The sequence below is a fragment of the Sorex fumeus genome, unplaced genomic scaffold (genome assembly GCF_029834395.1).
Source record: "Sorex fumeus unplaced genomic scaffold, SorFum_2.1 ptg000061l, whole genome shotgun sequence".
In the NCBI taxonomy this organism is placed as follows: Eukaryota; Metazoa; Chordata; class Mammalia; order Eulipotyphla; family Soricidae; genus Sorex; species Sorex fumeus.
In genome coordinates this window covers 35,027,108-35,041,364 of record NW_026606118.1, presented here as the reverse complement: position 1 = coordinate 35,041,364, position 14,257 = coordinate 35,027,108, and the positions used below count along the sequence as shown (strand labels likewise).

The 14,257-nt window shown below is 38.0% G+C and overlaps 1 protein-coding gene across 23 annotated transcripts in view; it reads right to left on the bottom strand.

Annotated features, from left to right (window-relative positions):
* EPB41L2 (erythrocyte membrane protein band 4.1 like 2) overlaps positions 1-14,257 on the bottom strand; it is a 231,072-nt gene that overhangs the window by 28,747 nt on the left and 188,068 nt on the right. For 15 of the 23 annotated variants that reach the window (XR_008794149.1, XR_008794150.1, XR_008794151.1 and 12 more), the window contains 3 exons: positions 8,305-8,477; positions 3,832-3,894; positions 1,771-1,917 (listed from right to left, as the gene is read on the bottom strand). Coding sequence is in view for 20 of the 23 variants with exons in the window: in XM_056126397.1 (XP_055982372.1) it covers positions 1,771-1,917; positions 3,832-3,894; positions 8,305-8,477 (383 nt within the window). In the remaining 3 variants the exon portion in view is untranslated. Of the gene's footprint in view, positions 1-383; positions 486-1,770; positions 1,918-3,831; positions 3,895-5,973; positions 6,744-8,304; positions 8,478-14,257 lie in introns of those variants that run through there. The other 8 variants (XM_056126403.1, XM_056126409.1, XM_056126411.1 and 5 more) reach the window with 4 other exon arrangements.

Here is a 14,257-nt window from a genome sequence, read left to right as displayed (position 1 = left end):
GTTTTGTCAATACTACCACAGGGTGTATTGGTGTTCTACAAACGGTGCATTTTTGCAAGAAATCATGGTTTCCCAGTTGTCAGCCACATACATCAAATAAGGGGCCACTGATCCCCTAAATGGGTTGATAATGTCTACATTCCAAATTGTATGTTTTCAAATAAAGTACTTCTGCACTGTGTCAGTTGTCACTCAGTGTCCCCTGTTCCTATACATGGAGAATTCATCTTTTTTAAACCCTCAAAAATTACTTCAGAAATAATACAGGTTGATGCATCAGTTTCACAAAAAAAAAACCACAGGTGTTATCTTAGAGCTGTGGACAGAAATAACAGAAAAGGTGAAATAAAGCAAAAGCAGATCCAAGGATGCAAGGTGAACACCTTGTCTGCCTCCTGGGCTTTTTCTTCAATTTTCTGCGTTGTCACCATCGGAAGCTTCTCCTTCATGGACAAAATATCCTTGAAAAGATGGTCTCCTTTTCTCTATTGTTTTAAACAATAGACATAATCAACAAATAAGACAAGTACATCACACCTATAGCAACACAAACAAAATCACTGTGTGGATCAGCAACACAAACCAGACGAAGCAGCACACAAAGGAAGACAAAAATCACAATATGTCAGATACAGTTTCCCCAAATGCGCAATACTCTAGAATCAACTGTTGAAATATGGACTTTAATATCTTTAAAATAGAAAAACAAGAATATAAGTTGTATTCAGTTTTCTAAGACACTTTATTATAGTTTTTTAAAAATTAATGGTTTTCTGATCTATTTTTCAGTTCAACAAGTGTTTTTGTCCATCTACTAAGGCTCTCTTTTCTTTTGAAAATAAACAGTGTTGATTTGAAAGAAAAGGTAAATAAAGTAACATGGATCACGATGGCCCACAATTTGACATCATTAGAATAGCTATTGAATTTAAAGAGACGGATGTAAGGAAAAAGAGAAAGATGAAGCGTAGATTAACACCTTTACATACTTTAAAATGCATACTGAATACAGGTACAATCACTGTACCTCTTTCAAGTACAATAAATAACCCCATGAAAGTTTCTGGTAGTTAATAGGCGATATATTGGAGCATCACAAGAGAACAGCTGTAGGTGGGAATGAATGGAGAAATATTTTGAGAATAAATTCTAAAGTCATCACTTATATTGGTGGTGAAAAGAAATGAATTATGAAAAGTTTAGAGAAGGGTTATGATTGAAGAAATTAAAACACTAGTCTGCATTTTATTACAAACAAGTTTCACATTTAGTTCTATGAAATAATATTTTGTAACTTTTCAACAGATTAAACAGTCTTCAAAGTTAACTTACTTTCATCACAGCAATTACCTTAAACCATCCTTATATGGTCTAATTTTCTACACCTCTTTAATTACACACTACTAAATTACACAGAGTATCTTATTTCATAAGTCAGTGTCTAAAGAGCTTATCAAACATCATATATTTGTTTCTAAGCCATTCTACACATGCACTGCTGCTAATTAGCTTGAAAAAACAGCAAAACTATCCTTAAGTATTTCAAAACTATTTTGAAATTTATACAATTCACCTAAGAACTAAGTCAAAAAGAAATGCATTGTTAATATTTAGTATTTTAAAAAAATGGTTAGCAGTCACATTTAACAAAAAAAAATTACTTAAGTGGGTACATTTTCTAATTTCCTAAGGCTTAACACAATAAACAATTTGAATTTTAATGAACAGCTTGGAGCAAGACATACAGCCGACAAACAGCTAGCGACATACCCCGTGAGTCTGTAGAGACAGAGGTGTGATACGTCGTTTTTCCCACTCATTAGGGCGCGGCTCAGGTGTGGACTCCATAAAATTGCGCTTGAGTTCACTAATGCTAGCCTGATGTTTCAGTATTTCCTCCTGGGCTCTATCCAGGTCCTATCGATATGTAATGTAATAAAGGGGGAGGAAATCCAAAAGGAAAAAAATCCAGCAGGACAAAAAAACAAAAAACAAAAAACAAACAAAAACCCAAAAATAAGACAAAGCAAACTTATGATTTAAAAAAACACAGTAAAGCAAGAAAAATGCCAAGTCTCAAAAGCCATAGTATCACCTACAAATAACCTCAGTAAGTTCATCAAAATTTGAAAAGAAAAGCCAATGGGTAGTATATTTTTGATTTCACATTTTAAGGAATTCTAATTTCTTCTGTTTAGAATGCCTGGGGAAATTATTTACATGATTTGAAGAAAGCCATGGAATTAATAATCAAAACGATTAATAGACCTTCTTCTAATACTTGGATTGGAAATATAGTCTGTAACGTTATTCTACAAATTTATCTTTCTGATGAGGGCTGCTGCTAAGACTCATTCTGGAAAATTTGTAAATCACAAATGTAATGTACAGAAAAAGTACTCTCATGGGCACATTTGCCAAGGAGAAGGCTAGTTCAGGATCATACAAAAAAGGCAAACCAAAAGACAAGGATTTACTTTTTCCGGATACTCCAACTTTCATCGGTAAGGAAGAAAAATAAGGGTTTCCAGAGGCTGCTCTAAATGAACCACCTGCTGGCTTGCTGGCATGTACTCGCCAAATACAAATGCGAGCCCCGTCCGCACCAAATACCAAATAGTCCTTCTACAGACAGAGACACAAGAAAAGCTACCAGGTTCTTTTCCACTGGAGTAGACCCTGATAAGTTGTGGCATCTGTGAGGTGTCCCCAGACTGGCCCCATAAATAGAATTCATGAGTATAAAAGGTAATCTGTATCTCAGAAAAGATGCTAACTGAATTTTAAATGGTTTTCTAATGTTTCAAAAAATGCTGGGGCCACTTGTGGATTATAGCTTCCATCCCACTCCCCAAGGAACAGGGCATGCATCTGATAAAATTAGATATTCCATATTCATGCACAAGCATATACGAGCTCATCTGTGAGCATCTATAGTCATCTGCAAAATTCACGAAAACCTAAAAATCTTTGCATGGCATTAAAAAAAAATAGACTGTGGCTTGAGATTAGGCACATTTCTTGCATTTGTTCAAAGCAATGTTATGTATTACACTTGAGAGCATTTTAGTAAGTTATGCATTCATTTCCAAAAGGTATCAAAGCTCCAAAAGCAACCAAACAAATTAGTCAGATTACTAAGAAATGCAGGTTTCCAGAGAATACATTGCCACTTATTACCCTAAAATAAGAAGAGGAAAAAACTGTTCTCATGTGACACGGGGAATATATTTCACATTAACTAGATTTTTATTTTTCATCCCCTTTTGCCCCTCCTTCCCCTACTTTCATTTACTCTTTCTTTTAATCAAAATAATTCCATTAATTAACAGTTCTAATAGAAACATATTTCTAGCTGTATAGATTTTTAGTGCTCTCCCACCCCCTCCCCGACCCCCAATTTATGAGCACACGTCACTTAAACAAAATTCGAGAGTCAATTTATTGCCCCCAAATCATTCTGCTGAATTATTTTAAAGTATGGGACCATGTTACTTCAGATTCTACATCTCAGAGAATAACCCAGTAGGGAAAAACAGGCTACTTGTGGAGTTAACTTTTAAGATTAATAGATAAAAACATTATTCCTTTGACTAAGAAGAACTTCTCTTCCCAGTCGTCACGTTGAGAACTTCCGGTAGACATAGTCCTACCTAAGTCACTTTCAAAGGACAAAGTCAGGCCAGCTTCATGCAGTCCCCAAGCTGAATTGAACCCCATGCATCCCATGCATTGTGTTCGAAGAAAGTTGCAGACAGCCTGGGTGTGACCTCCCATCCACAGCAGCCTGGCAGCCATGAGGACAGAGTTGGGTTCTTAAGTTATACAAACCTCCAACATTAAATTGCTATGTCTGACATAAATATTATCCCCTTCTACTCTCAAGGAATTTTTCTGTGAAATTAAATCACACACAGGGAAAAGGCAAATAAACATGTGTATCAATCAGCAAGCACCAGAAATGACCCAGAGCTGGATAGTTTGACATTCAAAGGAAACAAAAACCTTAAAAACGTAACGCCGCAATAAGCAAAAAGCCCTTACAAATCAACACTGAAAATACAATGCTGCCTCCCCCTCCCGCCTCTTCCCCCTCACGCACACAATAATAATGGCAGAGAGCAGCCACAAGACATTTAATTTGGGGGGAGCAAATATCCACCTCCTCCATCTGTGTTTCTTCTTCTTCCATCTCCACCTGATGTCACACAGCAAATGGCCAGAAAGAATGGAAGTCTTATTAGAGACAACGCTACCATAGTACAAAGAAGTTGTATTTGCACTTAAAAGGTGAATTGGCATTACCAACCTTTATTGTCTGGCCCTCAGAAAATGCAGAATATTAAGTCACTTTGGTCTTTCTTCACCTAGTGTTTGTTGTACAGATGATGATAATGATCCTTTGCAAAGGTGGGATGGAGAACAGAAGCTTCACTCTTTCTCAGTCCCTAATTTACATGCTTCGTTGAAATATTTTTGTTTACTCAAAAATACAAGTTTGAGAGTGTAAAAATGGCATAATTCGATCTTTCTTACTTGGAAATGTTAAAATCAGAAAGATGAAGAAAAAAATACTTTTACATAAAATCTGGCTTTAGCGTTATGTCAGGGATAAATGCTCACACCTTATTTTGGCTTAACAAAGATTCCTTTCTGCGAGTGGAGGAATTAGCTTCTAATCCAAAAGAATGTATGTACAAGTTTAAAACTGACATAGTTTTTATTTAGTCCTTTTTCAGACTGACCATTGACTCAAGGAAAGGAATGGCAAGAAAGAAAACATTGAATTTTTTTTTCCAAAGAAAAGTTTAACCCTACATGTTAATTCATAGTAGGATAACATATTCTTATTTTTCTTTACTGGAATCTTAGTATCAGAATCCGAGAATTCAAAACATTTATTTCTTCGAAAAATCATTCCAGTCCATTTGAGAGTTATGAGGGTAGTTCAAAGTTTTAATTTTTAGAAGTAAAAATGAGACATAGTCATTTATTAAGAATTAATCAACTTCCAGTTCCTTGGTCAATAATGAATTCTTAACATTGTATTTAATGTCTAACTTTGGCATTTCTTAAGTGACCTGTAAGAATCCCTGTTTCTCACACAAAATCTACTCATAGAAGCAGCTTCACATTTTTCTTTAGGTTTCCTTATAATTGTGACTTGCTTTATTGATTAATATTACCCACAAAATATGAGATGCTAAGTCACCAGACTACACTTAACACAATAATCAAAAACATACTGTACACATAAAGTACTTTATAGTACAGGGGTGAAAATTTCCAATCAGACATGTACTTTTAAGTAAAAGAACACTAAGAAGGCTGACCTTTAGGGTTTCTTAGTCTAATTTTCAAAAAGCCCTTTTTCATATACTTTTGCTAAAGAAAACAATTGTTTATCTTCTTAGAAAATACCCGACACTGACTCGTTCACATAACTGTGTAATTTAGAGCTGAAATATCTACCTGAAATTCACCTGGATCCCAAATGCAAGAAGTTTCTGAAATTAGACCTACAAAAGTCAGGTGCGAAGATTACAGATGCATCCTTCCCTAACTACAAAAACAAATTTGGCTTTCTAACAAGAGCTATAAGAGTAGTAAGGACTCTTGACTAATGTACATCAATTGCAGCAATATCCACTGTATACCCTATTTGCTTCTATCAAAAAGTTTCCATCTCAAAAGTGAAGAATTAATATTTATCTGCAAAACAGACACATCCAATCAACATGGATGGTTAAAGGGAATAGAGGGTTCCTGCTCTCCTGTTTAAATCTAGTATGTTCTAGATATTTATAAACCCTATAACTTTGCTTAACAGACTGTACGGACCTACTCAATGGAAATCAAAGGATAGGATGAGTACTTACACTTAGATTGCTCATGCACTAAAAAAACAGAGAGAGGGGTGTAGGGGTGTGTGTGTGTGTGTGTGTGTGTAAATGTGAAAATGTGCACGTTATCATATGGTGAGGGTAAGTGGGGGTGAAAATTATGCACATGTTTACACTCTACATCAGGAATGGTTAAAAATAAAGTCCAGTTTTGTTGACCCTCCCACACACTGAAGCTTATGTAGCGATGCCAGCAATGGCTTCCTCTTCCTCGATTTTGTCATTCAAGTCACAGTCGTAATGCACATTAAGGGAAGTGGCTTTCGCCTCCAGGTAGCAGAGGGATAGAGCCAGAGGAAGGGAAAAGGTGAGAGAAAAAGGCACTGACTGAGAAGCAGAGAGAAGTAGCCCAAAGATAAGGATGAGGGAAGGGAGGAAGGAAGGGGAGGAGATGGGCACATAGTGCTGAACATCGGCGGGGAGGAAGGAGACCCAGACCTTGGGGAGGCTGGGGAAGGCAAGGTACCCATCTTCGTCAAGAAGGGAGGGGAAGCTGGACAAAAAGCATTTGCAGAAACTGAAGGGAGAGTATCCAAATCCGGAATTTTCATTGCCTGCCTCCGCTAGAGGCCTCTCGGGGGCTGGGGGAGAGTGAGACTGAGGAGAGTCTATCCCAGGGTCTGAGACAGACTCCAGAGGGGTGATGTCACTGTCCCCCTGCTCCGAGGTTTCGCCCGTGGAAAGGAGCTCTAAGCTGTCGAGGGTGGTCTGGTCAGCCTCCCCAAAGGGATCTTCCTCCGAAATGTCAGAAAGCAAGTCGATCTCGGGGACCGGGAGTAGCTTTGGGGAAAGAGATGACGCACAGCGGATGAGTGGAGATGGGGAGCACATGAAAAAGGGCTGTTCTCCAAAGCAAACCCATGAATCAATGGGAAACCACACAATGGGCACAGCACAGGAAAAACAAAGGTGAGGAAAAGAGGAGGAAAGAGAACAAATGGTTAGTGACAACTTGCAGCAGGGACTGCATTAACACAGTGTCGTTAGCAAATGAATTAAATTATCTATTTTACGCGATAAGAACTGGACAATCATAAAGTGTACAGCTATAGATTTAAATGTTATTTCCCTCCTGATTGCAAATTGATCTTATGAAACTCAGAGAACGCGATTATTTTTAAACCAGACTGCTGACAAACAGCCAAAACACAAGGGAAAAAGGCCAGCACACCCAGTCATTTGCTGACAATAAGCAGAATTTCCTCTGAAATTAAGTTTAAAAAAAAATAAATAAATTAGACGTTTGAAATTAACTAAGCAAAATGAAAAGACTAAATGCTGAGCTACTTTGTTTCTGATATAAGCAGTTCCTTTCCTCCATGACTCATTAGCATATCTATAAAAGATGCTGACAACTTTTCAGCAGAAGTTTCTGAAGTGGAAGGATGCCTTGTTGCAAACAATGTTATTTTAAACTAAATAACTTTCAACCCCAATTTTTTTCAAATATGACACACAATTTCTTTAACAAAGGAACTGAGTCATTAGATGGAAATCCGTGACCTGTGGTCTAGACAAGACCCGCCCAGGGATCCCGGGGATGGGTATGTTGGGCAAGAGAGGTCATCCATAAAGGAATTCCTGTGGGACTCGAAGAGTCTTTAAACACTCACATTGCATGTCTTCAAACTTCTCAAGTGAAAATTTAGAAAACAAATCTATAGGATGATTCAGTTTCCACTTCAAATGTTGCCTATAAAAACATGTTTTTGCAGAACCCTGGGAGAGATGGAAAAGCTCAAACCCTCTTCAAATCAACCACGAGGTGACTTTACTTGCTCAGTCACCTAAGCAAGTAAATATCTCGATGAGATAAAGTAGCATAAAAGAACAGTGACAAATCTGGAGACACAATATAGTCAACTTCTCCACTCACTGCAGTATACATATCAAATAGGATCACAAAGAATACATTGTCATTTTCTCACTTACCATTCACAAAGCTACCCTGTGCTTAAGCGCTTATCAGTTACAGATTATCAATGAACAAGATTTTTTCATAAAGGATACCACAGTTAATTTCAAAAGTATTCATAATTAATAGACACATCATGCTTTTGAATCTACTTGCAACAAACCAAATACAAATTTAAAATCATCAACAGTTTTTATGATTTGAGGATTTAACTCTACAGGATGGTTATAAAGTTATTGAACAAGGCCAGTTAGTTACTTACTTGCATAAATATAAGTAATTCATGTTACAATATTTTGCTTTGAATGATAACCAGAGAGATAAGAAACCCTGTACAAACCAGCACGAACCTATTCATATTTGAAAATTGGGAACTCATAGAGAGAACACAAATGAACAATTTCATGTGATATGAGTTATGAAACACAACCACCAGCCTCTAGCTTGAGAACACACAAAAAGCCATATTTTATTCATGTGCCGTACCTTTCCTTCAGTGATTTGCACATGTGGGGCTTTCACTGGGCTTCTGATGTCCCTTCTGCCATCCCCATCTTGTACCACAGCTGTGGTGACTACTCCAGGACCATATGCTGAAACCTCACCAGCAGGGGCAGGAAAATCCTTCATAAGACTTTGGTCCACAATCCCAATCAGAGCTAGAAAAGAGTGATCATTGGATTACTTTAAGACATGTAGATGGTTAAACTTGATGGGATTTCTCCCTCTTATGTAGATAAATAGCAGCATGAAGAATTATTACCGCAAACAGAAACATTCTTTAAGCTCCGCAAACACCAAACAGAAGAAATTCACTTTAAAACGTTTTAAAAACTGTAAAATGTACTGAATTTTAACACAACATTCACCTAGCTCTCAGATCAGATTTCCAAGTTTGGACTCTGATCCTAGAATTGGCCAATAGGAGGAGCTCTAAGACCAGCTGAACAATTAGAGCAGGACCTGTCAGAATTACAAAAATTTTCCAGGGTCTCTTTGAACTTGTTTTTAAAACCTACCCATTGCAAAACCTAATTATCTAGTCATTTTAAAATTATTTGCTTCAATAAATTTTAATCATCTATAAGGGAAACGTTAAATACCAAACTTAAAAGACAAAGTAGATTTTAAAACAATTTTCCTATTTCATCTTTTTTAAGTGCTTCAATTTAACCTTTGGTACAATCCACAGATAACTTCCTGCCTCAGAAAACCAGGTCAAGTGATCATTCACCCCCTGCAGTCATCTTTCCTAGAGAGGCAGGAATATATTAAATAGTAAATCAACTTAAAATGGCCTGAACTCTGAACTTCAACAAGGTAAGAAGAGTTACAGCAGGCAAAACTCTCTGTTCATCTACAATTTCTCCCCCAAATAACAAGACAACAACTGAGATTTCCTCAGCTCTATGCAAAGTATGTGACTGTTATGGTGAAGTATCACAGCTTCCTTGTGTCTAAGGAATCCCACTAAACACAAATACCTGCATGGAGGGGTTGTTATGCTGAATTTGGGAGACAAACACATACATAATCCAAGTAATATCTTTTGATCTGTACTTTTAATGTCCCCTACCTATACATCCTTCTTCTCTATGACATCGTGTACACTAGTACTTCTCTCTTATCTGCAGCCAATAACATAAGCCAAAACCATCAATGACTTCTTTATCCCTCAATACCAGCAAGTTCAACAGAATTCGTGGACACATTTCTATAAATGTGACCACCTTTATAACTTTGATAGCCCTTAAATGCTCATATATTGAAAAGCCCAGACCAAAACATAACACTGAAATGAACTGGCCTTAAATATTTTTAACCTTGCAGAAAACTTTTAATATTTTTTCTCTGGAAAATAAGGCTATGAGACATATTAAATTTAACATTTTATAATAAATGTTGACAAAACCTGGCACTATATACTTTTAAATACTTTTCCTTTCAGTCTGCAGTAATTTTTGACTTTATAGTATTTTGGAGCTATATATTTTTTTCACAGCGGGTAGGGCATTTGCCTTGCACACGGCTGGCCCAGGTTTGATTCCTCCACCCCTCTCGGAGAGCCCGCCAAGCTAACCAAGAGTATTCCACCCGCACTGAAGAGCCTGGCAAGCTCCCCGTGGCATATTCGATATGCCAGAAACAGTAACAACAAGTCTCACAATGGAGATGGTACTGGTGCCCGCTTGAGCAAATAGATGCACAATGGGATGATGGTGCTACCGTGCTAATTTATTTTTCAAGTTTTAAATATGCAGAAGCTCTGAGAAGCTTATGTGCAGTGGCATTTGAGCTTCTGGTGCCAAACAGCTAACTGGCCTTTTACCACCTGGGAGATGCGCACCTTTACTCTCAATAGCACTGTTCCTTGTCACTGTGCCTTCTCTCATCCTCTTAAATTGTTCTAAATAATTTAAGAGGATCATTAAAAATAAATAAATAACATTACTTTAAGCACTTGGCACAAGTATACACATGGTTACACATGCTCATCATTTGGGGGTTGATTCTTTTACTATTACAGAATCCTACTATTTTTATTTTTATTTTTTATTAGTGACACACCATGAGGTACAGTTGTAGACTTATAATTTTTTGTGATTGGGTTTCAGTTATACAATGATTTAGTACCCATCCCTTCACCAGTGCCCATTCTCTACCTCCAACGCTCTCAGTATCCTTTCCACCGCACCCTCCAAGCCCCCCATCTCACCCCACCCCTGTGGCAGCGCATTCCCTTTTGTTCTCTCTCTCTCCTTTTGGGTGCTGGGGTTTGCAAAAGAGGCATTGGGTGGCAATCATGTTTGGTCTATAGTCTACTTTCAGCATGCATCTCCCATCCTGGGAGGATCCTCCCAATACCCTTTATTTGGTGCTCCCTTCTCTATCTGAGCTGCCTTTCCCCCTAGCGTGTGCGGCTGGCCTCCAAGCCATGGAGTGAACCTCCTGGTACATATCTCGGCTATTCTTGGATGTTAGTCTCCTATTTTGTTACTTCATATTCATTTCTATGCGTGTCCCTCTCTTTCTGACTCACAGAATCCTACTGTTCTAAGATCGCCAGTGTAGATATTTTCGTTTTGATATTTGATATTAACATCACAGTGATTTTTACTTTTTGTATGTCACAACCCCCAAATTTTATTTTGTCCCAACTGAAAGTGGGAAATATTTATATATTCATTTTAAATTAGTCTAACTTAAGACAGGAAAAAATAAACTACAATGCATGTCAACAACAACAGAAAAGATATATATATATATATATATATATATATATATATATATATTCTCACATATATACCGAGCTTTGCTTGAGCTCGGTACTAAGCTTTTAACCCCCACCACAAGTTCTCACATATATATGAGAACTTGTGGTGGGGGTTAAAAGCTTAGTACCGAGCTCAAGCAAAGCTTTGCTTCTGGCAGGGAGGAAACGAACATAAGCTCTAACCAAATAATTCACTGGCTGCCTGGTCATGTATTGGCATGAAAAGCCTATTTTTTTTTCCACAGTAACACAATAATCCTTTTGATGACTTGCCCATCTGATGAATTACAGTGTCCAAAATACAAAAGGAAAAATAATGGATTACTGTGCCATGTTTGTTGCTTTTACTGTGGAAATCATTGTCTGCAGATACAGACCTACTATAACTCTACACATGAACTGACCATACAAGATAGTGGATTTCCTAAAGCACAGTTTATATACCTCAAAGAAAATGCTCTGGTTTGCTGCTTTTAAATTCTAAAATTTGCAATGCATGAGGTAAAAAGGCTCATAACTTTAAAAAAAAAAAAGGTTGAAACAGTGTCCCAGAAAGTGAAATAGTTTCTCTCGGGGCATTAAAGAACTAATTGCATGTATTCAGCACTCGTAACATTTCTCTGTGGCAAGGGGCAAGGCCTGTGAGTGAGGACATTTTTCAGATTGACTTGATAAAAGTACACTGCTGATGGGCTAAAAGGTACCCTGGATTAGTCAGCTTTCATTCACAATTCACTAAATTTTAATCGCTACACTTGGAAATATGGACATTTATTTGGACAAAAGGGGCCAAGTGACAATACAGTGTACAGTGGGCAAGGTGCTTGCCTTGTGCCTTGTACATGGCCCACCAAGTTTGATTCCCTGGCACCCTGCAGTGAGTGATCTCCCGAGCCCTGCAAGAGTGATCCCTGAATGCAGAACCAAGAATAAGTTCTGAGCACACAGCTGGGTGTGTCCCCGCTAGAAGTTAGTGGTCCTCCAGCATCATTTTCATGAAGTCTCATAAAAAAAATAGGAGATTCTAAATCTCACTAGTAATTTTTGGAAAATACCTCCATGGCTACAGGTATTGTCTTCAAAGTTTACTTTGGAAAAAAAAAATGGACCAAATCAAGGGGTGTCAATCCTTCACTAACAAGAGACCAGATTTTTCCTAGAAACTTGTCTGGTTTTAGTGATTTAAAATATAAGTTAATTTTTCAGAAAGATACCAGTTGAAGAAGTAATCAAAAAAAGGTTTTGGCTCAGAAGCAGCAATAAAACATAAAAATTCTAAGTAGTATTGAAAATTTTCCAATTTAATTTTTCTAATGTGTACTATAATTCAATATTAGTATTTTTGTATACAAACTGAGATGATAGAAAGTCAAATTACTTTCTATTAGACAGAAAAATTAAGTCCTCCATGAAGCATTCTAACATAAAATTACCTTAAAAATTTTATTTATTTATTTATTTACTGACTGGAGTCATAGCACAGCGGGTAGGGCGTTCGCCTTGCACGCAGCCAACATGGTCAACCCGAGTTCGATTCCTCCTCCCCTCTCGGAGAGCCCGGCAAGCTACCGAGCGTATCTCTCCTGCATGACCAAGTCTGGCAAGCTATCCGTGATGTATTCGATATGCCAAACACAGTAACAGCAAGTCTCACAATGGAGACATTACTGGTGCCCGCTCAATCAAATTCATGAACAATGGGATGTCAGTGCTACAGTGCTACCTTTATTTAAAATTTTTTGTTATTAAACTAAACATGCACACATATATGTTAATAATGGATTAATATATAGTACATATAGTATGTACTGTACAGACTATATACTATATAGAGAACCAACTAGAATTTTAATAGAAAACTATTCAAATTCATATATTATCCTTCCTTTGGACAAAAGAACAAATATTCTTTTTTTTTAAGAGGGTGGGAGGAGACCAGTTGCTCAGAGGCTATTCTTAGCTTTGTGTTTTGGAGCAGGCCCAGTAACGTCTCCATTGTGAGACTTCTTGTTACTGTGTTTGGCATATTGAATACTCTCAGTAGCTTGCCAGGCTCTCCGAGAGGGGCGGAGGAATTGAACCCAGCTTGGCCAACCCAAATTTGATTCCTCCACCCCTCTTGGAAAGCCTGGCAAGCTACCCGTGACTTATCCGATATGCCAAAACACAGAAACAACAAAGTCTCACAATGGAGACGTTACTGGGCCCACTAAAGAAAATCGATAATCAACGGGAGGACATTGACAGTATTCTGAAGCGACCCCTGGTGGTTGCTCAGGGGAACTCTATGTGCTGCTGGGATTCAAACCAGTGTCAGCTGCATGCAAAGCAAGCACCTTGCCTCTTATATTCAGAGATATCTCTGGACCAATTCAAATATTTTATGATGTCTTTCCTTGTGACAAAATGCTGTATTTTAATTAATCATTTGGAGTTATGAACTGGTCACAGGTCACACGTTACAGTTCTCCCGTTGTTCATCGATTTGCTCCAGCGGGCCCAGTAACGTCTCCATCGTGAGACTTGTTGTTACTGCGTTTGGCATATTGAATACATCACGGGTAGCTTGCCAGGCTCTGCCGTGTGGGCGAGATACTCTCAGTAGCTTGCCGGGCTCTTTGAGAGGGGCGGAGGAATCGAACTCGGGTGGGCCATATTGGCTGCGTGCAAGGCAAACGCCCTACCGCTGTGCTATACGAACTGGAAGTTTATCAAATGGTGGAAAGTTAAATAAGTCAATAACTTTTTGATATCTTTTTTTCCTGGGTCTCCCAAGCAGTGCTCAAGAGGCCTAAGGGACCTGCTAGTGATTCTTGACCAACTGAGGTGGTGGTTCAATGCAAGGGTTAGAGGATGTTGCCTGGAGCCCATACTGATTACTCAGGGCCCTCTGGAAATGCTGGGGGGTCTCTGGTCCTGCACCCAGTTGAATTCAGGTCCTGGACAGGTATGCACCCTAACCACTGTCCTATATATCCCAGCCCCAACAATTTTTCTTTCTTAACAAAGTCCACCCCATTATGGACTCAAGAGTTTTCAAATTCATAAAAATTTAATGCCGGAGATGCTTTAAGGTTTTTTTTTTTTTAAATAATGATTCACATTGACACTAAAAAAAAACCTTAGAAATTACATTTTTACTAAGTTTTAAAAACTTAAGTTACA